At 40.2% G+C, this 27019-nt stretch overlaps 4 protein-coding genes across 7 annotated transcripts in view; 3 read left to right on the forward strand and 1 right to left on the reverse strand.

Moving 5' to 3' along the window:
- The first annotated feature begins 582 nt into the window (after nt 1–582).
- LOC140541729 (chemerin-like receptor 1) lies at nt 583–3137 on the forward strand. Its single transcript, XM_072664489.1, has 2 exons — nt 583–668; nt 1566–3137. The coding sequence occupies exon 2, from the start codon at nt 1577–1579 to the stop codon at nt 2621–2623; it is 1047 nt and encodes a 348-aa protein (XP_072520590.1). The 5' UTR covers nt 583–668; nt 1566–1576; the 3' UTR covers nt 2624–3137.
- A 904-nt stretch (nt 3138–4041) lies between these two features.
- LOC140541919 (chemerin-like receptor 1) lies at nt 4042–12872 on the forward strand. The gene is made up of 2 exons (XM_072664717.1): nt 4042–4308; nt 10241–12872. Exons 1-2 carry the CDS (start codon nt 4211–4213, stop codon nt 11271–11273), a joined length of 1131 nt encoding a protein of 376 aa, XP_072520818.1. The 5' UTR covers nt 4042–4210; the 3' UTR covers nt 11274–12872.
- On the forward strand, nt 4918–10140 carry LOC140541921 (chemerin-like receptor 1). Its single transcript, XM_072664718.1, has 2 exons — nt 4918–5030; nt 7773–10140. Exon 2 carries the CDS (start codon nt 7787–7789, stop codon nt 8786–8788), a length of 1002 nt encoding a protein of 333 aa, XP_072520819.1. The 5' UTR covers nt 4918–5030; nt 7773–7786; the 3' UTR covers nt 8789–10140.
- An 8135-nt stretch (nt 12873–21007) lies between the features above and the next one.
- wscd2 (WSC domain containing 2) overlaps nt 21008–27019 on the reverse strand; it is a 78824-nt gene continuing 72812 nt past the window's right edge. For all 4 annotated transcript variants that reach the window (XM_072664860.1, XM_072664862.1, XM_072664859.1 and 1 more), the window contains exon 9: nt 21008–23309. In XM_072664860.1, the coding sequence (XP_072520961.1) occupies nt 22957–23309 (353 nt within the window). In that variant the 3' untranslated portion in view covers nt 21008–22956. The remainder of the gene's footprint in view (nt 23310–27019) is intronic.

Raw genomic sequence — 27019 nt, forward strand, 5'->3', positions numbered from 1 at the left:
AATAACAAAATTTTGGGAAGGAGGAACATGCCTGAAGCTCCTCCTCCCAATCTGATGTCCAACATATTCCATCTCTACCTGTCCATGTCCCACAAGTCTATGCAACCCTCCACCAACCCATCCCCTTGATTTTAACTCAGTTAAACTCAGTTAACCTCATCTCTCATTCCCGGCTCCACTCATCAGAGAGTGGGAACTGTCTCCCTACTTCTAGCAGAAGCCGCCTGAACTCCAGCCTTTGGTGAACTTTAGTGACTGGTAAGTCCCTTGATTACACTAGTCGTTTGCTTGGAAGACTGGGTCTGTCTTAATATCAGATGTGCTGGTGGTGTCTGCTATAATCAGTAAAACCAGCAGCTAATGTTCCAGGCCACTTCATGACCCTTCCTAAACACTCCGTTAGAAAAGTGAAGGCTACCTTAATAGTTCTCAGGAACACCCACCCCCTCAGTACGCAACACTGTCATGTTGGTCACCAAGACAAGAAAAGGGAAGTGAAACCGAGGGATGCTGTTAACTGGAAAAACAAAACACTGTGGAAGTGCTTTTTTGTGGGCGTGACAGGTTCTGTAAGTAGATATAGGTGACGCCTGACTCCCTTTATAAATGCTTGGGGCAGAACAGCTGTTAAAGGCCTCTGGTTTCTGGCATGCCACAGACTGGTTAAGGTGAGGACTATATATTGCTTTATATGTATACATATACATATATTGCGTTTATATTGAATTAAATAAAAAAAAAGCCATACACATTTTAAAAGACATTCATAGGATTGCTTAGTCAGCATTTTAAACAGTTTTTAGTTTTGTTACTGTTCGTTGTATGAAATGGATAATACTCTTTCTAAACATAGTTGTACTGGAAACTGAACTGAATACTAGAACTTTACTATCCAACATTCCTCATTTGGGCACATTAACAATGTTAATGTGACTTAATAATTAATTAATAACTTCATTAATAACTAATTAATATTAATTGATGAATTCAGGGAAATTTAAGAAAAGATAAAATATTGTCATATCAAATTGTGTACTTTTTTCTACTTTTTTCTACTTCTTTACTTGTGTTAAGGATTTTTTTTATTCTTTTTCTGGTGAAAGTCAGTTTCTGTCAGTGAATTTATTAACATTTTTATTTCTGCAGAATTCCTTTAGACTATAAAAAATCTAAAAAGCCAAAGAAATCAAAATCTCAAATTTAGTCAAAATGAAGGTCCAGATTACCAGATTGTTATGATTATCATTAGAATGTCTAGGCAATGTTTACATGTTTTAAATAAATGTGTCTTGAAAAAAAGTGTCTTCTTTAATTGGTAGATAATCAACGCAATTAATAACAATTTTATAAGGTAACATTCCCTAAAACAAGTGAAACCTCAATTAGAAAGTGCCACTGAAAGAACAGGTCTGTGTTGTGGCCAGCCTATTGCTGAGAGATCTGGTTTGACCTTTAGTGGACAAAAGTTTACTTTAGTGGGCATCGGTTTATACAGTCTAGCAGAGCTAAACCTAACCTCATATGTAATGTGACCATAAAGATAAAGAGCATTCTTGTCTTCACAGGAAATTTCACAATGGAGTCGGATTTCAGTTTTGATTATGATGCATCAGACTACAGCAATTACACAGCAGACAACAACAGTTACCTCGAGGAGGTACACGCAACCAGAGTGCACCCCATATGTTCTGGAGAGGTGCCGTGCATGCTGCTGCTGGCTGCTAATGTGCTCATCTTCGTGCTGGGTGTCGCAGGAAATGGCGTGGTCATTTGGATTGCTGGCTTTAAGATGAAAAAGTCGGTCAACACGACCTGGTACCTGAGCCTGGCCCTGTCTGACTTCATCTTCTGTGCCAGTTTACCGTTCAACACCGTTTACATGGCCACCTCCGACTGGACCTTCGGACTCTTCATGTGCAAGTTCACGTCCTTCGTCATGTTCCTCAACATGCTCAGCAGCATCTTCCTCCTTGTGGTCATCAGTGTGGACCGCTGTGTGTCGGTCATGTTTCCTGTGTGGTCTCAAAACCAGCGCACCATCAGCAAGGCCTCTGTGACGGTCATCCTGGCGTGGATCGTTGCCGCCGCCCTAAGCATTCCGTCTGTCATCTTTCGCGACGTCCAGCAGCACCTCGGCATGAACCGGTGCCTCAACAACTACACCACGAGCGAATACAGCCACAGAACCATAGCCATGACTCGGTTTGTGCTGGGCTTCGTCATCCCATTCCTGATCATCATCCTCTGCTACTCCATCATCATCTTCAAGCTGAGAAGCAACCAGATGGCCAAGTCCACCAAGCCGTTCAAGGTCATGACAGCGCTCATCGTGACCTTCTTTCTGTGCTGGTTGCCGTACCACACCTTCGTGCTGGTCGAGTTGAACCAAAGCCTTCCTAATGAAGTCATCCAGCTCGGACTGCGAATCGGCACCCTCACCGCCTCGGCCAACAGCTTCCTCAACCCCATTCTCTATGTCTTCATGGGCAACGACTTCAGGAGGAAATTCAAGAGCTCCATCTTGTCAAAGATCGAGAACGCGATGGGAGAGGAAGGACGCACGCTGAGCCGCTATCTGTCCCGCTCCAGCTCCGTGGACGCCAGAGCTTCCACTCACATCTGACACTTCAGCTTGATGCTACTGTATGATAGAACAACATCCGACAGTCAAAATAAAATTCCTCAGATGTACTGAGATGTTCAGCAACTGCTTTGGACATGGAGAATCATGTCCATGGATTTTTGACCACATGGAGTGGTCATGGTGACACACTCACCACATCTATTGAGAACTTGAGGGACTGTGTTGGGACATGTGCAGAGAAAAAAAACCCCACTACTGTAGAAGGTGTGTGTGTGTGTGTGTGATGTTCAGTGAGACTCTCATCAAGGCCATATGGTCTTACGAAAGGCTGACAGACTCTCCATGTTGCTTGATTGCGATTGCTTTTGTATATATCAGTGACCAACAACCTTTGTGCAATTATTCTGGACTGTGCTGTAGATGTGATTATAAAATTCACTGAAATGATCAATCTATGTTAGATTTGCTTTCTGCACGTTTGAACTGATTCCTAGAGCTAAGGGTGTGTTGATACTGGTCAGCTTTGGTTCTATTAAAGCGAGTCCTGGTGTAATTGTTCTGTTAGTGTGGTTTGTTGACGCTGCTCTGGTGCCGTGTCATGAACAAGACTGAAGGTTGTGTTATTGGTGTTCTTGCAGCTAGAGTTGAGCATGGGTGAGTCTCAGGGCAGACCTGCCCACATTTCCGTCTGACACTTTTTTAGCGGGCCCGTGTCCCAAACCACACACTACTCCACATGGACACAGGCACGGTAACGTCGAATTTTAAAGCTTTTACGTACGTCATTTCAAGAACAACTTTGCATCATGGTTTAATACTGAGTTCAAGACGACGTCATTTAATAAGCCCGGTTTAAGGATCCAGAGGTTAGATTGTGGGTTATTATGTGGATCATGTGGGACTGTCATCTGCATCATACATCACCTCAATTTTAATTTGATTGCAAACATGCCAGTGTGAACTGGAGCAACAAGTATAAACACACCCTAAGACCTCAGTTATGTTCTTCAGATCTGGATTTGAGTTGGTTTGAAGAATGCAGATGATGTCCAGCCTGGACTGAAAATGGATGCATTGAATTTCGATCAAGAATGTGTCCTCTAAGTAGTCCTGACATGCTAACTTTTTTGGGGACATATACACAGATGAAATGCTAATATAGTAGCATAATAATACAAATGCACACTTTTAAAGAGCTACTGTAAATAAATGAACCCACTGTTTTTAAACAAACTCAACATTCTGGCTCATTCATGTTCACAAACACAATGGGCAATATCAAGGTCAGCAGAGTGTGTTCGGAACCGCCATCAGTAAAATCCTCCTATGTTGTAACTATGTCGTCAGTGGCCAACGCTCCAGTGCAGTGTACTGTAGATATACATCAGCAACCCTCTACACGTGTAGGCGCATGGGTGTGTGTTTTTAAGAGGGAGATTAGAGCTGATGGCGCAGATAAACTTTGCATGAGTACCATTCCTCGCCTGCGACCCTGCTGGCAACCCGTCAGGGCCTGTTGCCGAACAGGGTGGCAGAGGAGCTACAGCGTAGAGGGGTGTGAGTGTGTCAAAGTGTGGTTTGTGACTTGCTCTTTAATTCGGAGAACTAAATTCAGGGAGGAACTGAATGTTGGGGTTTTTTTCTAACCATAGCAAATGTTTGCACTCATCACAAGCAAGAAAACCACAGACGCTGCAGTGCTGTACTGAAGCGACCACTGGCAGGTGAGTCAATTTTCATTCCAATGGAAGCTGGAGACTTGTGTAGTTTGGTGCAGAGACAACAGAAATCTTGCAGGACATACAGAGCACAGTCTCACCACATTTTGTGAGATGCACCATCACTCCTAACTGGATGATAGCAGGTCTCTGCAATTGATTTTGAGCTGCTTTCATTGTAGCTGGGTGCTAAAACCTGCAGCAGCAATGCTATGAACTGCACACCAGCCTCATGAGCTCTATGAGGTTATTCCACAGTAAAGTGGCCTTGTTTCTTAAATGACACGTGCAGATAACCAGTGGAACGCCACAACCACCACCACAAACAACAGGAATATGCTTACTTAGCCATCATGAGAAACCAACTTTATGTTGACTAGCCTCAGAAAGGCTTCATTACTGACAAGTCCAGAACTCCTCACAGCAGAAAAGAGAAGGCAATGACCAGCACCTGCAAACTCTAACAACTGACCAAAATACAGACTCCTGCACAGTTTGAGAAAATGCACTTAAGTGAAAGTCTTGGCAGCGTGTCCAAAAATCATTTTCAGTTAAAAGAGGAAGTATGGAGCCAAAAATATACACTATATGGACAAAAGTATTGGGACAGCTTCTCATTCATTTGCTTCGTTTGAAGCCAATGGTATTAGAGACAAGCTACTGTACATGGAAGAGGGCTTTCTACTACATTTTGGACGAGCATTGCTGTGAGGACTTTGCATTTTAAGGTATTTAAAGGAACACCACCAGCTCAATGCTGAGGGGCTTTATACCCCTCTAGCCCATGTTCATCTGCTCCAGTGAGTGCTACTATTCTACTGGCAGTGCTTCTCAACAGGGAATAGACAAGCTGTGTGCATTTGCATGTCTGTGTTAGCAATGGGTGCAACTTAAAGTAGCTGAATGCATGTGTTAGAAGAGATGTCTACAAACATTTGGACATGAAATGTGAAATGCTTGTGTGAAAGTCAGAATAAACCAGCACATCCTGAAGGACAGCTGCGCACAGTATTATTTATGTTCAGCACTTTTTCAATGCAGCAATTTGGCCTAACAGTTTACCTCAGTTTAACTGTCCACACTTTCAGCACTTTTAAATAGTTTTGCTAAGCTAGCCACTGTTTGGCCCTGCATTTTCCACACTTGCCACAGACTTGCGAGCCGCTTTATTTGTACTGTATATCATGAACTGCATTTACTTTCACGAAATATCTACCAAAATGGCAATTCGCATAGATTTAATATAACCTGGGGTTATTTTTAATGAGTCACTTAATCTTTTGCTTGGTCCTCGATGATTGCCACATGCAGGTTTGGGCAGTGAAAGAGTACATGTAATGGTGTTTCGTAATCAGGAAATGGAAAAAAAACCCTGTGTAACTATGTGTAACTATGTGTTACAGTAAAAAAAGTATATGTGGATATATTTGTACATACATTTATTTATATATATGAGAGCGTTTTATATATATATATATATATATATATATATATATATATATATATATATATATATATATTGCTTTTTATATTTTTGTTTACTTTTGTTTTTATCTAATATATATATAGATTATATATAGATATATTAGATTAAAGCAAGAGTATGCAAAATAAATATAAAAATAATATTATATATATATATATATAATAAATTGTGCAAGAGGCAAAGGAAATGCAGTTTACTATCCAGTGTAAATTTTAAATTAGGCCTTCTAGCTACAAATATTCTCTCAGCTTTAAAAGACTCAACTCCAATTTAGAGAAACATTCAAAGTGTAAGAAGATCACCATTAAATCCATGTAGACAATCTAGCACTAGTGAGATAAAAACAATCTGTGCAATTAGCTGACTGCTGGACGCAGTGTTGAGTGTGCAGGTACATTTCCACAAAGACAAATAATTATAACTGTAGTTCTATTGCACACTGATATAAATTTGTCCTTAAGATAAATTGAAAGGTGTAGTTTTCCTAAGTGAAGGGGGGACAAATAATTATAATAAATGTTGTGTTCTGCATAAACATCCCTGCAACATCGAATATATTCATTCTAAAACTACCAGAGTGGTCTGGTAGGTTTTCATGGGAGTTTTTCTGGCCATTTGGTCTCGTCTTTTACGTACTTGCTTTACATATGCAGCCTCTGTAAGAGGCTCCAGCACTGTTAGCTGGTTACCACAGAGATACTATATTAATACTCAGTCTTCCTCTGCTCAAACAAAAAAAGAATTAGGAACTTAAGACAGTTGGCAAGCCAAAAAGAGAGTGGCAGAGTCCTCTCTAACACCAGGATAAACAACACCGGACAGGCTTGTGAAAGGAGGCGAGAGCTCTTTGAGCTGAAAGCATTAAAAGTGATGCTGAGTTGGCTTTTTTTCCTGCTGAGCAGGTAGAAAAAAATAAGAAAAAACAGCTAGACACTATTCTCTAACAATTTCAAGTGCTATCCCCGCCATCCTGTTGTAAACACAACCTACACAACCACCTAAGAGGACACCTGGCTAACAGTGGATCCTCTATATAGCTACTGGACTCCCACTGTTTTCTACTGTTTTCTGTGTTGGTTGGACATAATTGCTCTCTACATTGTGACAGTATTTCGTCATAAATAAGCAAAACAACCAGCTCAAAAATAATATGCTGATAAGAATATGAACCGAATATAATGATCTTACATCCTCTGAAAATATTTCCTTCACTACGTTTTGACGGAGCTCACTTTGAATACTCCACTCTGAACTGCTCCACTGACTGAATGAATGTAAACCTGCTACCATCAGATTAATCTGCTCTGCATCTGCTCTCCACATGCTCTCACCAGAGAGGGCGCTAAATCCCCCAAAATTATGGACTGCTGCTTTAAGCATAGCATACCTGAAGTACAAGTGTTTTGCAACCCTATTCGCATCAAAGTATCAAATGTCCAGCTGCTGAAGAAGTTTTATAGGATTGTAGTACACTGACATGCCAAAAGTCATGGGACAGCAGTATGTAAATTGAAGTAAAACGTAAAATGACATGGCGATCCCTCTGGAGAGGGCTTGGGCAAGGCATAATATAATAGTGGGTGTCAGATGGATGGCACATTGCATAAGTCTGTACCGGGAATACATCAAGGAAGGCATTACCACTCACAGTGGACAACGTCTGGCAGAAATCAGATTCACATTCAATGCAGGAGGCCCAACACGCATATCCCCCCGGGTCGGTGCAGTGCTCTTTAGCTTCTATCGGACATGGTAGCTGGCATCTCTTGTCCCGTGACATATGGCATGTCAATGGCATTATCGAGTTTGAAGGCTTAATGTCAGCAAACTCTCAACTAATTCATCGTCCATTTTAGAGCTACATTCTTGTTGCTAACCAAGCCTAACCAAGTTAACCAAGTCTGCATGCTCATAACTTGGTAACATCTAATATTTGTTGGAAGTCAGCACAGCTACACTCTGTATGTTCCTGTTTGCTTGACAGAATCCAGAGGCATCATGTCCACAGAGGAATATCCTGACTATGACAGCAACCCCACAGTGCAGACTGTGGCTCCACCACTTTGCAGAGATGCAGCTTGCATATTCTTGGCAATGGTCAATGTGATGATCTTCATCCTGGGTTGTGCTGGAAACGCCCTGGTGATCTGGATCGCTGGGTTAAAGCTGAAGAAGTCGGTCAACACCACCTGGTACCTGAGTCTGGCCGTGTCCGACTTCCTCTTCTGCTTCTTCCTTCCCTTCAATGTTGTCTACAGTGTCAGAGGTGACTGGATCTTTGGGCTCTTCATGTGCAAGTTCATTTCCTTCATCTTGTTCCTCAACATGTTCAGCAGCATCTTCCTCCTCGTCATCATCAGCGTGGACCGCTGTGTTGTCGTCATGATTCCTGTGTGGGCGCAGAACCAACGCACCATAAGGAAGGCCTCTGTGATCGTCACGCTGGTGTGGGTCATCTCAGCAGTGCTCAGCACGCCGTCAGTCATCTTCCGAAATGTCCAGCCTCATTATGAGCAGCCGACGCAGATCTGTTACAACAATTATAACATGCATGAAGAGAATATTGCCGTAGTGGCATGCCGATTCATGCTTGGATTTCTGATCCCTTTCCTGGTCATTATCATCTGTTACATCATCATTATACGAAAGCTAAAGATCAATCAGATGGCGAAGTCCAAAAAGCCTTTCAAGATCATGACAGCGTTGATTGTCACTTTCTTCTTCTGCTGGCTGCCTTTTCACATTATTGCTTTGATGGAACTGAACTATACAACATATAAGAGCATCCTTCCTGTCGGACAAGTGTTTGGTGTCACTCTTGCCAGCGCCAACAGCTGTCTGAACCCGTTTCTTTATGCATTCATGGGGAAGGACTTTAAGAGGAAATGTTCTGCGCTACTGTCGAAGATGGAGAATGCCATCAAGGAGGAGGGCCAGAGCACAATCCCAGGGACGGCAATAACCACTTCTGAGGAAGGCAAACATTCGACTACTGTTTGAAATAAATGGGATAATGCCCTTTCATAAAGATCCAGGCTTTTCATTTTGCTTTAATTTTAGATGCTAAAAAACAAACAAAGGGATTATTTGCAAAAGGACTGTATCTGCAGATTTCCTCCTTAAGTAACATGTAAAGATAACCAGTGGAACACCACAAATACCACAGACAACCGGTGACTATGCCTACTGAGCCATCGTGAGATAAACACATATGTTGACAAGGTATAAGATTTGTTTGCGCACAGCATTCAGCATGCATTCCAGTACAAGAAGAAGAGAGAGGCAGAACAGAATAGCGTTTCGAGATCACTGGTTAAGCTGAAAGTCGGACAAGTCCAGAACACATCAGAAAAAAGAGGAACACAATGACCACCATCCACAAACTTATTCAACAGACACAAATATACAGACTTCTGGTCAGCCTGGGGTTTTGTTAACAGGGGTGGGAAATTATAGAGAAAATGTCCTTAAGTGAAAGTATGGAAAAAGTGAAAGTATGGAGGCAAATATAAACTTACACTAATAGCGCAGCGATATGTGCAGAACATCATGCGGCCACGTGTGCCTCCAATGGCAGAGCTTCCAAATAGCATTTTTCAGCAGGATAATGCTCGCCCACACACAGCGAGGGTTTCTTGGGAATGTCTCCGCCCAGGGGAGTCTCAGTCAAAACTTCATTGGTCTGTCTGGTTGCCAGATTTATCGCCAATCGAGCGTATATGGACTCATGTTGGAAACTAAGCCTGAATTCTCATAACCGCACGACATCTGACATTTGCTTTAATATCTGCTTCCTTGGCCTGCCTGGTTGCCAGATTTATCGCCAACTGAGCACTTATGGGACCAGCTGGGATTCAAGCAACCTGCAAGTGTACAGGATCTACAGGCCCATCTGTGGGCAAATGTGCTCTATAAAGCCATATATACTTCCCAGTATACTCCCTTTCCAGCCTTATCTCATATTGCATCAAATGCTAGCTCTTTTAAATGTACAGTTTTCCCCAATAAACATCACCTTTTGCTCTAATATTGTAATCACTTACATAAAGCATTGCATTCATTCAATACCATCAACTACTTCCTGATGCATTATTGTTTTTGTCAATAAGTGTACACTGAGGTACTGAAAAGGTTCCACAGTTTGGAAAACGATTCAGCTTAACTTTGCATGCTTTCAAATCTTTGTAAACGTTTAATAAGTTAGCAACAGGTTGAGACGGCAAATTGTCTTGCATTTGTTTTTCAATAGAGACTGAATTAAAGAAATATCTGTAAAAATGGTTTATAATGTCTTGTGTTTGTAACTGTTGGGTAACTAGTGTATTATCTGTTCTGGAGCTCATGCTCTGTTCATGTTGGGAACTAAGCCTGAATTCTCCTAACCACATGACATCTAATATTTGCTTTAAGTCATCACAGCAAAACGTTTTCTGTTCCTGTTTTGTTTTACAGAACCAACAGCATTATGACTTCAAGTCCAGAGACAGAAACGGAATATCCTGAATATGATTATGAGAGCCCAGTACCAACTGTGGCTCCACCAGCTTGCAGAGATGCAGCTTGCATATTCTTGGCAATGGTCAATGTGATGATCTTCATCCTGGGTTGTGCTGGAAACGCCCTGGTGATCTGGATCGCTGGGTTAAAGCTGAAGAAGTCGGTCAACACCACCTGGTACCTGAGTCTGGCCGTGTCCGACTTCCTCTTCTGCTTCTTCCTTCCCTTCAATGTTGTCTACAGGGTCAGAGACGACTGGGTCTTTGGGCTCTTCATGTGCAAGTTCATTTCCTTCATCTTGTTCCTCAACATGTTCAGCAGCATCTTCCTCCTCGTCATCATCAGCGTGGACCGCTGTATGGCCGTCGTGTTTCCCGTGTGGGCACAGAACCAACGCACCATAAGGAAGGCCTCTGTGATTGTAACGCTGGTGTGGGTCATCTCAGCGGTGCTCAGCACGCCGTCACTCGTTTTCCGAGATGTCCGGCCTAATCATAAGAAGCCAACGCAGATCTGTTACAACAATTATAACATGCATGATCAGAGGCAAACTGCCATAGTATCATACCGATTCATGCTTGGATTTCTGATCCCATTCCTGATCATTGTTCTCTGCTATGTGATCATCATAAAAAAGCTAAAGATCAACCAGTCCGCAAGGTCCAAAAAGCCCTTTAAGATCATGACGGCGCTGATCATCACTTTCTTCATCTGCTGGCTGCCTTTTCACATTTTTGCTTTGATGGAACTGAACTATACAACATATAAGAGCATCCTTCCTGTCGGACAAGTGTTTGGTGCCACTCTTGCCAGCGCCAACAGCTGTCTGAACCCGTTTCTTTATGCATTCATGGGGAAGGACTTCAAGAGGAAATGTTCTGCGCTTCTGTCGAAGATGGAGAATGCCATCGAGGAGGAGGGCCGGAGCACAATCCGAGGGACATCCATCACCACCTCTGGGGATAGAAAATTTTCAACTGCTGTTTGAAGTTCTTGGGGACTATAACAAGGGGAAACAGCACTATAACAGTGTTCAAAAAGCACCGCCGTACAGTTTTTATGTAGCGTGGATTCTTGCAAATAACCAAACCAACCTTTAGTCCAAAAAAATAAGTATTTCTGCTACACAAGTTGTTAAACCCTTCCGCAGTCAAAACAATGCTTTATTTTGACTGGTACCAACACATGCTTGGGCAAGTTATGCATGAACATGTACACACATATAGTCCCTAGTTACCTTGTCTCTTTCATTAGTATTTTTAAATAAATTCAATTTTGTTTTTACAGTGGCGGCAGTACAGTTGGTCACACATAGAGCCCAGAAATTGCATGATATTCTAAGAGAAAGTATAAACTTTTAAACTTTGCATTCTGCCTTCCAGCATGCCCCAAAGGAGGGGGGGGGGTATTCACTCACCATGTGGGCCCTTTAGATTGGCTGTTTAGATCATTGCTTGTGTAAGAGATGACTGTCTGATCAATGATAAAAGGTCAGGCTCTCTGAATAAGAACTGAGAGAGATAATAATACAGGGAGAGAGGTCGGACAGGGCTTGTTCGGAACACCAAAGCTTGCTCTCTCTCTCTCACTCTCTCATTCGCTACACTCACTCACTCTTACATATTGCCCAGGTAAAATTATGCAAAGGTGTTAATCATACAGTATTTGCTTTTTTAAACTGTGTGATAGCCTCATTACTGTATTCATAGGGGGTAACCCAATTTGAATTTAGTTAGAAATACGTACCGTCCTACAGACTTGAACACTGAACACTCATAGGGGGATGAGTCTGGCTAAAGTGCTGTAGAACAAAGCCCACTGTAAAATGTTATCATGAGGCTGGTTGAAAACAGCCCACGCTGTGCTCTGTTTCCCGTAAGGGCATTTTGTTCAGATCAGTGTAAATCATGATAAGCATCCGATTACCATCTCCCGCTCTCTCACTGTACACTCACTTCCCTTTCAAAACTGTCTCAAGCACTTCTTAAGAATAAAGCTCTAAAAAGAGTTAAAATCACACAATTTAAATGACTTCATAGAAGATGTAACAATTTAATTACTTAATTATGCTAAGGATTTACTTTATTTCAAATAGGAAACTGGGTAAAGCTTGCAGTGTTTATAAGGCTACATGGCACCTACATAAGCTTTTATTGACAACGGACATGATTCTATACAGACCTTTTTATAGAAGTTTGTTTTTTTTAAACTTGCTGAGGTAATATGACAACACAAACGACACAAAGGTGGCTTTTATGATAATTAATGCTTCATAAACGTTTATGTAGGTTTATATGACTTGTTATAAAAGGCTTATGTATTGTATTAGGTATGGCAATGTTGCTTTACACATGCTGCCAACCAGAAATTGTATGCAAGTGGGGTGCATTTCAGACCAAAATTAAATATTACCTGGTTGTAAACGTTGATAATATATATAAGTTAAGTCTACAAATACAATTTGAATAAGGTTTATGCAATGATCATAATATGTGTAAATATGTGTTATAATCTATCAATTCACCTTTACTTTCATACAGCTTGACTTTGACTTTCTGCGTTTTTTAAATGTATTATTATTATTTTATCACTGTTATGATTAATTAGATTTTTGTTATTATTATTACTATATATAGTGAAAATGTAGATAAATTAATGTAACAATGTCTGATGAATGTGAATTTTGTTCATTTGCACACTGTCAGTACATGCTTCACTGCCTATGTATGTTTGTACAGTGCAGAAACATAAGCTTGTTTTTGTTTGTTTTTGTTTTAAAAATTGTCTTCTGAAAAATTGAGAAACTATTCAATAAAGGTTTGTCTTGTATTAGTCATTCTACTTTTATCAATACTAAATAGACCATTAATTCTCTGCTTATATCATTACAAATCCTATATGGCCATGTTTCTTTGAGCAGTAGCATTTTGAATGTTGTTGGAAAACATGCGGGTTTCATATCGTTCATATAGTGTAAAACCTCTCACGCATCACTTGTTACTGTTGTTATTTAAAGCCTCTCTGCACTTTGCACACTCACCCCTAAGCTAAAATGTGTTGGTATTGATGTTCTAACAAAACCTGATTGAGAAAGTAACACTTCAAATTCAATTTGTCCTTAGTTGTTTTTGAGATGTTACATAAAATACATGATAAATAAAATACATAAAAGAGATTAACCCCTTAATGCAGAATGGCTTTGTTACTCAGTAACTACAGGGACAACTGCTGAGGCTATTCTTTGGTAATAGAAGTTTTTAATAGTGCTGCAGATATATGGTGCCCTGTAAATAGCTAACTGAGTAAAAGACAACCTGATTTTTTTTTTTCATGGTCAATACTACAATACAGTCCCTTTGGCAATTGTGTACCCCCACTAGGCCTGTAGACATTGCAAGAACTGTAAAAAACTAAACCTATAATCAGTCTTTATGTATTTAGCTTGCTTGTGGAAGGTAATGGTTTTAAAAGCAGGAAAAATGGGCAAGCATATCAGGCAGGTCTTGTGGGGTGTTCCCGGTATGTAGTGGTCAGTACCTACCAAAAACGTTCCAGGTAAGAACAACCAGTGAACTGGCGACAGGACCATGGACACCTAAGGCTCACGCTACATTCCATGAAGGCCCCACCTCATAGCTTACAGGACTTAAAGGATCTGCTGCTAACGTCTTGGTACCACACACCACAGGATACCTTCAGAGCTCAGATCTGTTGTGGCAGGCAAAAGGGGGACATATTAGGCTGGTGGCTATGGCTGATGGCTGGTGTATGTTTTCATTTGATTGAGCTGGTCTATCAGCAAAATCAGCTTGACTAAGCTGGCTGACCAGTTTGGTCAAGGTGGTCATGCTGATGGACCGGTGTGGTGAACAACTGCTACTCTGACTGAACTTGCTAATACCACTCGACCATCGCATTGGCGAAGTGTGCTGGTTTTCTCATTTTTTTTAGGAGGCTGCCTGTCTAATGATCAATTCAGTGTGCCGTAGCATTAGCTTACATGTAGCAGCATTTTCAGATTTTGACCTGGATTTGGGGATGCATTTAGAAGATCCAGTGGCAGGTCTGACAACCTGAGACATGTCAAGGAGAGCCCCAGCACATTGCTTGTCTTACTAATAGTGCCTCCAATGCCCACCACTGGATGCCTTGTTGTTTCTGATGGCATCCGTGCTGTCTGGTGGTCCGCAATTGCATCTCTGCCCACTCCAAGAGCCTGGTGTCACAGAGGACATCTTCCTGCTGCCATGTTTATTGATAATGCATCCCAGCCGTCTAGAAGAAAGGGCAATCCAGAGGACATCAGATCTTCTCATACCACAGCCATACTGATGATTCTCAGTTCAGCTTTCTCAAGCAAAGTTTCATCCTGGCATGTCTGTTCTGACATCATGGCTGGTGTCCTACCACTTGAAGCTGTAATTAGCCCAAGCTGTAATTAGACCAAGCTGATATTAAATTTTGTAATTCTTCCTCACGCAACCATGCAGGTTTCTACTGTATAACATCTGGAGAAGTCAAGCCTTTCTCCCCATGGAGGCCTTGTAGGTGCTTGTTTACTCTCTCGTCATCCCAAGGATCTCTGGGTTACTCCTCCTGTGTGAGCAATCAGATCTTCACGACTGATCTGAAACTGGCTTTACAGTGAATAACAGCTGGGGATGCTTCCAAGGTAAAACGCTCTCCGATTTTATTGGGCCAGAAAAAGATCAGGGAAGTGACTGTTGTGTCCAATCGGTCATCCTAATGAATTGATGTCCTAAATATCGTTTGCCTCATAGCCTTAAATGGTCTTACGTTTACAAAGGATGACTCATTCTGTCCAACAGTGAGACTGCATTAGTGACCAAACACTTTCAGAGACAGTCTTTGACTCATAGAAACGAGAACTATGAACCTAACTTTCACAATGTTTCCAAAGGTCAAGAACGACATGGTTTTTAAGCAATACATCTTCGTTTGTGTACACTGAACTTTAAATGTACAATTTCAACATTTTTTGGATCTGGTCACCGATATTTATTTATTTATTTTTTCAAGTGACCTTTAAACCCATCTGGGTCCATCCCTGAATTCCCATTCACCACTCTGATACTGAGATAATAGTAATAATAGTAATAGTAATAGTAATAAATCGTTTTCTTTATGCAACAGATTTGCTTAAATTGGCCTACCAAACAAACAAACAAATTTCTTACAATTTATTTACAAAAAAATGCTAATTTTCAAAATTATATATTTTTGGTACTTTTGTGCTGACATTTGGAAAACGTAATGTAGTCAATTTTTGTTTTGAAAACAATTTCATGAATATATTCTATATCTTGTATATATATTACAAGATTAGGGACTACTAAGCCAATGTGGAGAACATTTTTATCAGGCAGTGGAGTCATGGCAGACAGAAAGTACATTTTCATACAACATATAATACATGAATAACAAAAACAAATGTTTAAAACAACGCACTGCTGGGTCAAAGTAACTATATTTCAGGGTAACTCCTATGACCAAGCAGGTTCTGATAGTCCTATTACTCAGTGATAACACTGGTTTGTTTTTGTTTTTTACTCAAAATCTACTAAAAAAAAAAGGTTACGTAGTGGCTGAGGTGAGACTTCATTATCTTAATTTAATTAGAAGAGCTAAGTAAATTCATTTAGAATTCCTTAAATATTACTTTAATATATTTCATGTACTAAATCATTTTTATACAATTTTATATGTATATATTTTGAAACAAAATCAAATAAATATTTTTCCACAACTGCAGATATGTTTCTGTTTGATTTTGCCACACCAAAAGACAAGAATGTATGTTTGGAACTGTTTATTAACAGGGACATCCTGAGCTCAATTCGGGCAAGTATAAAAACATATGTTTCTCCATTTTTGGGGAAAAAAAACTGAAAGCTCTGTCATCATGTCCATGTTAACATGCTGTACAGTGAAACGACAAACAACCATCTCACAGCTTATAGCACTGCCCCCACCATCCTGCAGTTTTTCTTCATTGTTTTAATAGAAATACATTCATTCATTCATTCCATACAAAATACATTCAGACTGACCCCCCACTTATTGTTTCAGTTCTGCATCTAAAATCACTAAACTGCTCAGGTTTGGAGCATTTGTCAAAAAATAGAAGCAAAACTTATCTTTCTCTCTCACTTACAAATACAGTATTAAACTAGATAAAAAAATATATGTGTGCACATATATATATATATATATATGAAGATGTTTAATTCCAAAAAGCATTATGGCATTACAAACTAATTGCAATTAAAGCCAATTAAACACAATACAAATAGATTTTTCTCAACAACTGTTAAATTAATCTTTGGGCAGCTTTCACATTTTTGTACACTCCTAAAATCCACTCACAAAGCCTTATTTTACTGTAAAACAAAAAAATCACATACTGATATTTGATTATGTATTAAATGCATTGTGGAACCAAATGCTTCATATATATCCATATTTTTTGTCACTGTTTAAACAAAAAAACCTTGCATCTCCAAAATGGTAATTTTACAGGAGATGGTAAAACAGTCAACATTTAATGCTGTTCACCAGATCGAAACTATTCTAGATGTTTTTCAAATTTGGTGCAAAACATAAAATTGACAAAAATGGAGATACAAGGTTTTATACCGACAGCAACACACTGAACATATTTCACATAATTACTGGCTTGACGCTTAGCAGAACTTCCTAATGTTGACAAGAAAAACTGCTTTTTAATTGGCTTAGTGGCGTACCTTGTAGCCAGGGGTGGGATTCTCTGGTCCTGCCAGGTCCAGAGATCTTTCTGCTTAAACACACCTGGTTTAACACTGTAAAAATCAAGTCATGTCAACTTGACGTAATTACACAGTATTTATCCTGTTAGCTCAACTTAGCTTAATCAGAAGTTCTCCAAACTCATATTTTAGTACTGTCTCTGCGTTAGGCCTCAGTTTTCACTGATACGCTGACAGAACAGTGAATGTGCAGCAGCTAAAATGACTTTAACTTCAAATGACGTTTGGTCTGATTTCGTGGCCTCATCCTCAATTTATTCATGGCTAAATCCCTCCTGCAGGTTGGAGCTCCCACTATCACATGATGTCCCCAGACTGGAGAACTCCTGATGATTAAAAAATGTTGTGTCTTCAAAAAATGCATTTACATTCTTTCTTGAACACAGAAACCTACATGTTTTTTCCAAGCTCTTGAGTGGCGCAACTGTCTAACTGCCCAATCATCAGGAAATCCTGGACATGCCTCAGCCCTCATTTGATGAGGGAGGGGAATCCTAACCTGCAGACAGAAATGAGTAAATCCAAAAGTTAGAAATCAAACTAAATAGTTAAGAAATAAGCTTTAGCTGCAGCCCATTCAGTTCGACTTAAACTATGTTGCTGACACACACAAAAAAGAGGTAAACTAAACTATGTTGAATTAAAAATGCCTTTAAATTTAAAGTACTTTCATTCTGTTTTTACAGTGATTTATTTTGCTGTTTATTTTGCTATTTAACTGTGCAGCAAACCCCTGACATCAGTTCCCCACCCTGTAGGCTTTAGGATTTCCAACAAACCTCAAACTCGTGCCGTCAAACCAGTTCAACATTCCCTTTCTTTTCAGGTGCTCTTGAATTATTGCGAGGGAGAAAAAGGGGCCAAGCTAATGCTAACTTAAGCATTGGTGACAAAATTATATATGAGGAACAATGTGTGCATACAAGAGACGAGAACTAAAGAAAACTAATCACCTCTGGTAACAACAGCATATAAACAACTGGTGAAAGTCAACTGGTGAGAACAGTTTCTCTTATCTTTGACTGGTAAATCAAATAAAAAACAAGTACTGTTAAATATTCAAGTTTTAAGTATACATGGTATTACAAAACCAAACAAGACACACGTACATAAGGTGAACAAGTGTAAGCTGTCTCTCGCTCACACACCCACACAGTGTGGCCTTCTTGATGAGCATTGAGTCTGAATTATGGAGGGGGGAAAATGAAATTCACTGAGGATGAAGATAGACAAGACACCCACACATTAAGAAGTCTGCACAAAAGCCTGAAGCAAATGGTGGCATTTGAGACCCAACCAGATCAGACCCAACCGGTACATTTACAGTGTGACATCGAGACCCCATGGGAAAGACAGACAGGGAGCCCAACAGAAGCCCATTTTTGTACCCAATTTGGAAGGGCAATTACCCAAACCCTGTTCATGTGAAATTCCCTTATCACTAGCAATGCTCCAACACTAAGAGGGCGGAGCCTAGCACATGCCCCCTCTTTTCGAACTGGCGGTGATGCAGCAGCGCTACGTAGCCAGTGAAGTCGGAGGAAAGCGCGGCTTCTCAGCTCCGATACAACAGCCAACAGACGCCTGTTCTGACCAGCATCACGTTAGAAGTGATGTGGGGGGAAAGCGCCATCAACCCATCCCTGACCGAACAAGGCCAGTTGTGCTCACTCTGGCTACGGCTGCTGATGGCAAGCTCCTAGGGCGTTCTTTGAGATAACTCAATTTAGTTTAGTCAACTAAACTTTGTGGGATGTTCTAGAGCTGCTGTAGTTAAGGCATAGCCAAGTACTCGTACTAGGACGTCTCACACACTCAGTGCCTCCCAACGGCATAACAGTAGTGGCAAACGGGCCACTGATGCCAGAGGGGATGGGCGACTATGACAACTGGTACAGAGGAATCGACAGGCCACTGTGGAGCAGATAACTTCTATAATGAACACCTTCCATGACCTAATACAGTCCGTGCCACAACGTCTTGTTAGCTAGTGTCATCCAATCCAAGGGTGGTTATTTCCACTATTAGGTAGGGGGTCATAATTTCTGCGTATGACTGTGTACAGGTTTCTGAATGGACTCAAACATGGTCAAGTCTCGGCTTTCTCAAGCACAACTAAAGATCGGGCGAAACGCCCGAAAGGCTTTGCGCTTGGCCTCGGACAGGAAAGTTCAGGCGAGGGTCACAATTCCGTCAACAATGCTTACAAACTACATTACTTACAGTTTCATGGTCAAATTAAAGATGACAATATGGTACACGCACAACACGCTCCCATTCCATGAAGTCAGAACGTTACCAAGGGATAACAGTGATGAGGGAAAACTCTGTCTGTCAGTCTGTCAGGAGGGGAAAGCAACTTGGATACAGCATATAGAAGATCATATAGAATATAATATAGACGTCAGTAACATTGGGAAATTCTGTCCACCGTTGTTCTTCAAAAAAACCTAAAACAATAATTGGCTTATGCTGGCCTACGTTAGTTCACAGTGTCTTGTCCACATTTCCAGGTGCGTGGGCAGTCTTTTGCAATCTGTGGGGGAAAACGAGGCCTTCGTGCTGATCTTTGGGCTTGAGTTTCCACTGTCAATGAGTCACTCAGTCGGACTGGAAGGAGATAAAGGTTTGAGTCCAGATTCTGCAAAGGTTTCGCAATGTCCTTGAAGCTCGAGAACAGCACATCCTCATATCTCCAAAAAAATGTGCCAGTAAATCGATATTCATTTGAGAAAACAAGGAGAAGGAGAAAGTGAAAACACAACAAGTTCTATGGCATCAGCAGCATTGGTATTATAATAAAGCTTCTTATATTTTCTTCTATAGAATATAAACTCTCATTTATCAATACTTCTCTTTCTTTGCTTTCACGGTATAAAAAGTCTCTGCACTGTAACACAAGAAAGTCAGTTTCGACGGCTTTCTACAGAACAGACTGGGCAGAAACAGCTGTTGAGACGTAGTCGAGCTCCAATTCAGGTCTGCCCGTGCGCGATTGCATGAATTTAGTCAAATGGTGCGACCGCTTTTGAGATTAGATCAGTCTTTGCGGCAAGTCTAGGTTCAAGATTACATGCATCTGAGTGCAAAAGGAAAGACAGATGGTTTGCATTACGAGTTGTGCTGATCTTGTTCTGGACTATTCCACGAACGGGCTGCGGAGCTAAGTGATGTCGACGCTGTCATGTTTGGTAAACCCTAAAACAAATCCTGATTGGTATCCCGTAATTTGTTTTTTAACCTTAGGAATAAAGCTGGACCCATTTTTCCTGGGTTGCTCCTGCAATGTCAATTATTATCAGTGACATTTAAAAGTTTAATCTGGTATGAATCTGCTGTGTGTGCAGTTTTAACTTGGACGACCAAGCCTGCCAAAACAAAAAATGTATTAAACAATAAAAGTAAATAAATACATTGATAAAAGCTGAAACAAAGAAAAAACACAAATAAATAAAAAAATGAATTAATAGAAAAACCATAAACAAATGGTTTTATGATTAAATAATGAAATTAAAAATGGAATATAAAATCATTGTTTATTTTTTTCTTTTTTGATGTTTTATATTCTTTATTCTTTTCATTTCTGCATTTATATATTCCTCAATTTATTTATTCTTATATTTATTATCCTAAAGTCAATTAATATTTTATTCTGTATATTAGAAAAATATTTGTTTGATTCATATATTTATTCACTCTTCTCTTCATAAATTAATTAATTTATTGCTCTTTTTTCTTCTTTAATTTGGTAATACAGGGGCAATATGCACATTCCAATGGGCCTAATGTCTTAAGTGACCTTTTAATTCCACTGTGTGAAGACAAGGGATTCATTTTACATATGAAAACGGCAGAAACTCAGGTATTGTCCACTTCACAGAAATGATACACATATCGTGTATCATTTCTGTGAAGTGGACAATACCTGAGTTTCTGCCGTTTTCATATGTAAAATGAACGATCTAGATCTCTAAAATGATTGATCTAGACACCAGTACACATGATTTACTAGTAGTATGACTAAGTTATTACATTAGACCGTGATATATGATGAATTGCGATGCACAATCTGTGCTATTTAGGCTGTCGTAGCTCATACTTCACACATATTCCAACACAAATAAGCAGGCAAGACAGCTGTAGTGCTTTCTGAGGTCAGGACTTCTCACACAAGTCAGCCAGTACCACTAAATATGTGTGATGTGTGCAAATTAGCAATCAGTGTAAAAACATCTGATATTTTGCAGCAGATCATTAACACAGCTTCTTTAAATAACTGTGTTAATGTGTTAAAGTGATGTCAATTATTCGTGCATGAAGAATATAAACAAGTAATCCTGCTTAGAATATTACAGAAATGCGTTGTCTGTAACTTTATGGTAAGCTTTTACTGAATCAGGTCGTCTTTTAATCGCCTAACTATTCACAGTGACAGATATTTTCATCTGCCACATTGTCTCCACTGGCTTTGCAGCACCTAAACATCCCATATCATGCCCCATAATTCAACAAACATCACTTGTGAAGACACAAGTGGTTCAAATGGCTCTTAATTGCATTTTGCAGGGACCAAAAGTGTTAGTGTTCATTTCTGTGGAATGGCAAAAAGCTTATATTAGCTAGGCCGTTAACATAAATAAATGAATACAAACATTAAAAATGTACATATGGAAAAAATATAAAACACGAATATAGGTATTAATAAAAAAAACGGATTGGGGAATATATAAATGCATAAATGAAAGGATAAAATGTACAAATCAAACTATTATATGTATTTATTTTTTCTACCCTGGATTAAATTATTTGCTGATGGTTTTATGTCCCATATTAATTAATTAATTAGTGTATACTCCTGAGAGTAATGACTCGACACTTTCAATCCAATAGGAATCTGTGTAGATGTGTTTAGGCTTTCAGTGTGAGAGTAAAAACTAAGGTTTCATATTAATCCTGTATGAATCTGCAGTCTGTGTAGTTAGAAAATATACTTTCGAATTTGGGGAAAGTGGGGGACGTACTACATCCCATATCGTACCAGTCAAATCCCAACATATCACACCACAGAACCTCCACTGGAACATGGAATCCAGCTCAGATAGCGCTTGTGTGTTTAAAAGGGGCTGTTTTTCTGCCCAGCATACAGTGAAAAAGATGGGTGCATGTCCTCATCTTGCTCTTATGGTTAACACCCAAATGCTTACACACACACTCACTCACACAGTAAGTCAACACATTAAGAGTGCTTCAACTTCTAACAACAGGTTGACCACAGACTCATCCAACTCGCACACGATTGTCTTCCTTTAATCAGCACATGATGTTTGTGTTGCGAGCCGTCCAATGTTGTGTCTCTGTGTATGGAAAAGAACTGACTAGTGAAAAAAAACAGCTGGAAAGGAGAAAGCAAAGGAAGTTTAAAAAGGAGAAGTGCTGGTTTTGTTTTTTCCTTTAAGATTGTGTAGGTTCTCTTTTTCTTGGCCAAAAGAAAAAAAGAAGCGAACTGAGTCTGAGGGTGTTTTATCAAGTCATCAGAGCGAGAGCGAGAACAAACAAGCAAAAGTAAAACGACAGAGACGTGCAAAGTCAGAAATGAGCGAAAGATGGTATCATCTAGGCCCTGTACTCTGAGGCGCTGGTAAATCTGAACACGCTGCCTTTGTAAAATCTGATTCTAAAAGTCGGATAGCCAGATAACACGGTGTCCAACAGGAACACAGCTACTGCGCATCTCTGTTGGACAGTCCTCACCTTGAGCTTAATATAGCTGGCTTCTGGAGAAATAAACACTCTTCTTTGTGGGTCTGAAAGGAGAAAGCTAGAGCGAGAGGGAGGAGCTAAACAGGACAAAAGCAAGAGATGGTATCATCTGGGCCTGTACTCTTCCGGAACCCCAGACAGGTTCCTGCGTTTCAGCGTGACGTCCACGGTCCGTATGAGGCCGTCAATGGTGGCCCGCATTTCGGGGGTGTACGGGTCATACTCCAGCTTCCGGAGGCCCGAGCGCTTGAAGTTGCCATCCTTCTGGCCCACAACACACAGCAGCCGGTCCTCAGACACCTCCAGGCCCAGGAACAGCACCATGCTCTTCAGCTGTGAGAATAGGTCCTGCTTCAGGTTCTCGAAGTGCACCACGTGCACCTTCTTACCGTACTTCAGCCAGTCCAGCGTGTGAGAGGCCCACCAAGGCGCGTAGTTCTTCACAAACTCTGGCCACTCTGGAGGGAGAGAGAGAAAGAGAAGTGTTATTAAGAGAAGTGTTATTAAGAGAGGTGTTATTAAGTGAAGTGTTAAGTGTTATAGTGTTAAGTGTTTTAAATCCTTTAAACTCTTTAAACCTTAAAAGCTTTTGCTTGCAAAAACTGAACAGCTCACATTGGATATTAAATTATTCATAATATAATAATTCACACTGAATAATTATTAGTAGATACTGAATAATTCATCATAATTATTAAATAATTAATAGTAGATACTAAATAAGTCATAATAATTATGGAATAATTATTAGTAGATACTGAATAATTCATCATAATTATTAAATAATTAATAGTAGATACTAAATAAGTCATAATAATTATGGAATAATTATTAGTAGATACTGAATAATTCACAGAAGATACTGAACAATTCATATGACGACTGTATATTTCATAGCAGATACTGAAACTTTTATAGTAGATACTGAATAATTCATCACAATTATTGAATACTTAATAGTAGATACGGAATGTATATTTCATAGCAGGCACTGAAACGTTTATAGTAGAATCTGAATAATAGTAGATACGGGATAAGTCCTAGCATATTTAGATATAATATATAAACTGGCTAATTCAAAGCGTATACTGAATAATTCACAGTAGGCTATGAATAATTCTTCATTAGTTGCCACGTTTCTGTATAGAACCATTCCTGTTAATGAAAGAGGTTTTAGAACATGCTTGTCCGAAACTTTGTGTTTTTGAGCTATACACCCACTAAAACCCTTCCCTCAGGTTTTCATTTCCATTCATGCAAAAGCCCACCTTCAAACACTCGATCAGTTCTTTGGATTGCTCTCCTACTTGGCTGGAATAAAAATCAGAGTTGGTGACCTTTGGTCTAACGCACTCTAAAAATGTCTCACTAGCATCCTGAGTGGCAGCCATTTCTGCTGTGCAACTTCCTTCTTGCTAAAAACCCAGAGAACTCTTTACCAGTTATTAAGCATGGTGGCTATAGCATTATGCAGAGAGCTGACTGAAAGTGAGTCTCTTGACAGAATGGGAGCTTGATGGACAATCTAAACACTCTCATAGGTTCATCCATGTATTGCTTTCATCCATTTATTGCTTCCATTTATTTTTCCTTGGATACAAACACTCCAAGTACAGCACTTTCTGGAGTGATGGCATTTTGCCATGCAGAAACACATGCAAACTGGGAGTCCTTGTAACGGAAGGTTTTTAGCCATGCAGGTGATATGTCGTGGCAGTCATGTGACATGTGACAAAATTAACCAATCACACAACCCCATGGCCATCGCCGGGAGCAGATAGCTTCCACACCTGCAGTGGACTGTGCCTCTGAAGCCCTCCGGAGTCCTGAAGCGGACCAGAGCTTGGTTCTCTAGACTCAAAAAACAGCTTTCACAATTGACCAGGCGTACCAAACTCTCAGAGCAAGTGGACCCGGGTGCGGGAAAAAGCTCTACTCCAAAAGCACCCTCAGTTGTTAGTGTTACACATATGTTTCTAGCAGTTTTTCCAAAGCCTAAAAAAAAAAGAGCTTGTACGTAATGTCACTGAGCACAAAGGCCTTCCAGAGATCTGTGCACAGGTCCATGTGCTTACAAGTGGCTGCTTGGACACAGTGCTGTGACTTCTTTTTCTCGGGCTATGACATCTTTCACACATCAAGCTGCAATGCTTGCTGTGGCATGTCAGTCCTTCCTATTCTCATCACAGAAGCATGCTTGTTTTTCTCTATTAGCAAAGCAGCAAGCAGCTCAACAAGCTCTTGTTGACAACAGAGAACACAACGGCCAGATTCACGCACCGCACAGATCCATAAACTGAGCCCACTGGCCTAGCAACTCTGGGAGGAGAACCCTGCAACATTCTTAGAAGAAGAAATTTCAAATTCTAAGAAGGAGGAAGAGAGAAACAGGGAAGCTTTTTAAGCAGCATTAAAGAAGGCAAACTGACTGATTTCAGAACAGCTGGATCTTTTAACTCAAAGTTGAAACCGAACGAGCAGGTTGCTTAAACTAGTACTCTTACAAAGATAGCCATTTTATGCAACTCAGGAGTGGGAACTACCAACAGCACCCTGGTTTCATTATTAGAAATACAGATATTAGGTAATGGTGGAAGTTATTCTCCCATACTCTATTTCAATAGAAGAATCAAGTAGAGGAATCAAAAAACTTTTTTATTTCTACATTTACATTTACCCCCTTAAAAAGCCTATTACAAACTTCCATTAGCAGAGAATAGCTCCACCAGCCCCTGTCCTCACTGAGCAATACGCCTCAGTGGACGCTCTTATCCAGAGCGATGTACAAACATGCGCCAGTGTTTACACAGAAGATATCCTTAGCTAGTTTGTATAGAGTCAAAATGGAGACCATAACACTCAGCACTACAGTACACTTTGCCTCTTGGAAGTACTCTTGGAAGAGGTGGGTTTTCAGTCTGCGTTTGAAGATGGCAAGTGACTCTGCCGTTCGGACACCCAGGGAAAGTTTGTTCCACCACTTCTGTGCCAGAAATAAAGTCTGGATGCTTGTCTTCCATGGAACTTAAAGGATTACATGCAATGCTCCAGAGGCTGAGAGGTTGAAAACACATGCCTCCCCCTCCGCTGATGCTAACTCACAGTACTAAAGAATGGGTTGGGTAATCGTCTAAATTCTAAAATCTAGAACTGAGGAAGGAAATTGTTTTGTTCCAAATACAGGGGTAGCAAGGCAGCCAGCTTCAGTCTGCTGAAGAAAACAAAGCTTGCTTATATAAAAAGGCTTGTCAAAAATATAAATCTAGTGACTTCTTAAATACTTTTGTATACTAATGTGTTAATACTAATACTAATGTGTTAAACTGTAAATACTTGAACACATTAAAATCCTCTCAGAGAGTTGCTAAGTCATGTGTGGGTTTGTATCATGGCCTTTGGAAACAAGACGTTTCACAAAAGCTCAGCATGTATGGTTTTCATTAGGAATGGGTGCTGTTTCAATTCTGTACTTTTTCTGTGGTGTTCAGCAACTATCCTGTTCGCTGTTGGTAAGCTCTGACATGCAACCGCAGTTCCTTTTCGCTAAAGCAGTTCATCCAGCCTTGGCATGTCTTGTAATTCCACCTGAACCTAACAATTATGCTTTTTTCTATTTGGATTTATCTACCTGCAATAAGGTCATTTTGGGCAGCCCTGTTTACTGTGAAGTCTGAAACCAAGAGACCTGAAACCAGAGACCTGCTGGTAGGATTGCTTGAAAGGCAAATAACAACACCACCTAACCCCAGAGTTAGCAGGTTCTGAAGAGGTGATGCACAGTTCATCAGAAGAAAATCTTTCCTTCACCTTGACCAAAAATCTAAATCGCACAATCGATTTTTAAGATACCTAAGGCGTTTCTCCATACTGCTGGAGCTTTAAAACACAGGTAGCAGCTTCTTGAATGGCTCTCTCCCAACATATATAGTGCAAAAAAGTCAGTTTTGTTGTACATGAGGTGTGTAGGCTACGTGTCGTGTGTCTCTAAGTCCAGTCAGAGCATAGTCTTTTAGTATTTTTAACCATTTATATATCATGTGTGTTTAAGGTTCACTTTAATACATTAAGTCTAATATGACCAAGCGTTTTCCTCGTGCTTCCAAGCCCCCCACAGCACAGGGTCATCATTTTCACAGTCTGCTAAGCCATAAGTAATTAAAGTCTGCTC

The sequence above is a fragment of the Salminus brasiliensis genome, chromosome 20 (assembly GCF_030463535.1).
Source record: "Salminus brasiliensis chromosome 20, fSalBra1.hap2, whole genome shotgun sequence".
NCBI lineage: Eukaryota > Metazoa > Chordata > Actinopteri > Characiformes > Bryconidae > Salminus > Salminus brasiliensis.

Coding starts and splice junctions, on each gene's coding strand:
- LOC140541919 (XM_072664717.1), top strand. CDS start 4,211: ATGTTGGGGTTTTTTTCTAACCATAGCAAATGTTTGCACTCATCACAA. Junction 4,309..10,240: donor ACTGAAGCGACCACTGGCAG/GTGAGTCAATTT, acceptor TTTGTTTTACAG/AACCAACAGCATTATGACTT.
- LOC140541729 (XM_072664489.1), top strand. CDS start 1,577: ATGGAGTCGGATTTCAGTTTTGATTATGATGCATCAGACTACAGCAAT.
- LOC140541921 (XM_072664718.1), top strand. CDS start 7,787: ATGTCCACAGAGGAATATCCTGACTATGACAGCAACCCCACAGTGCAG.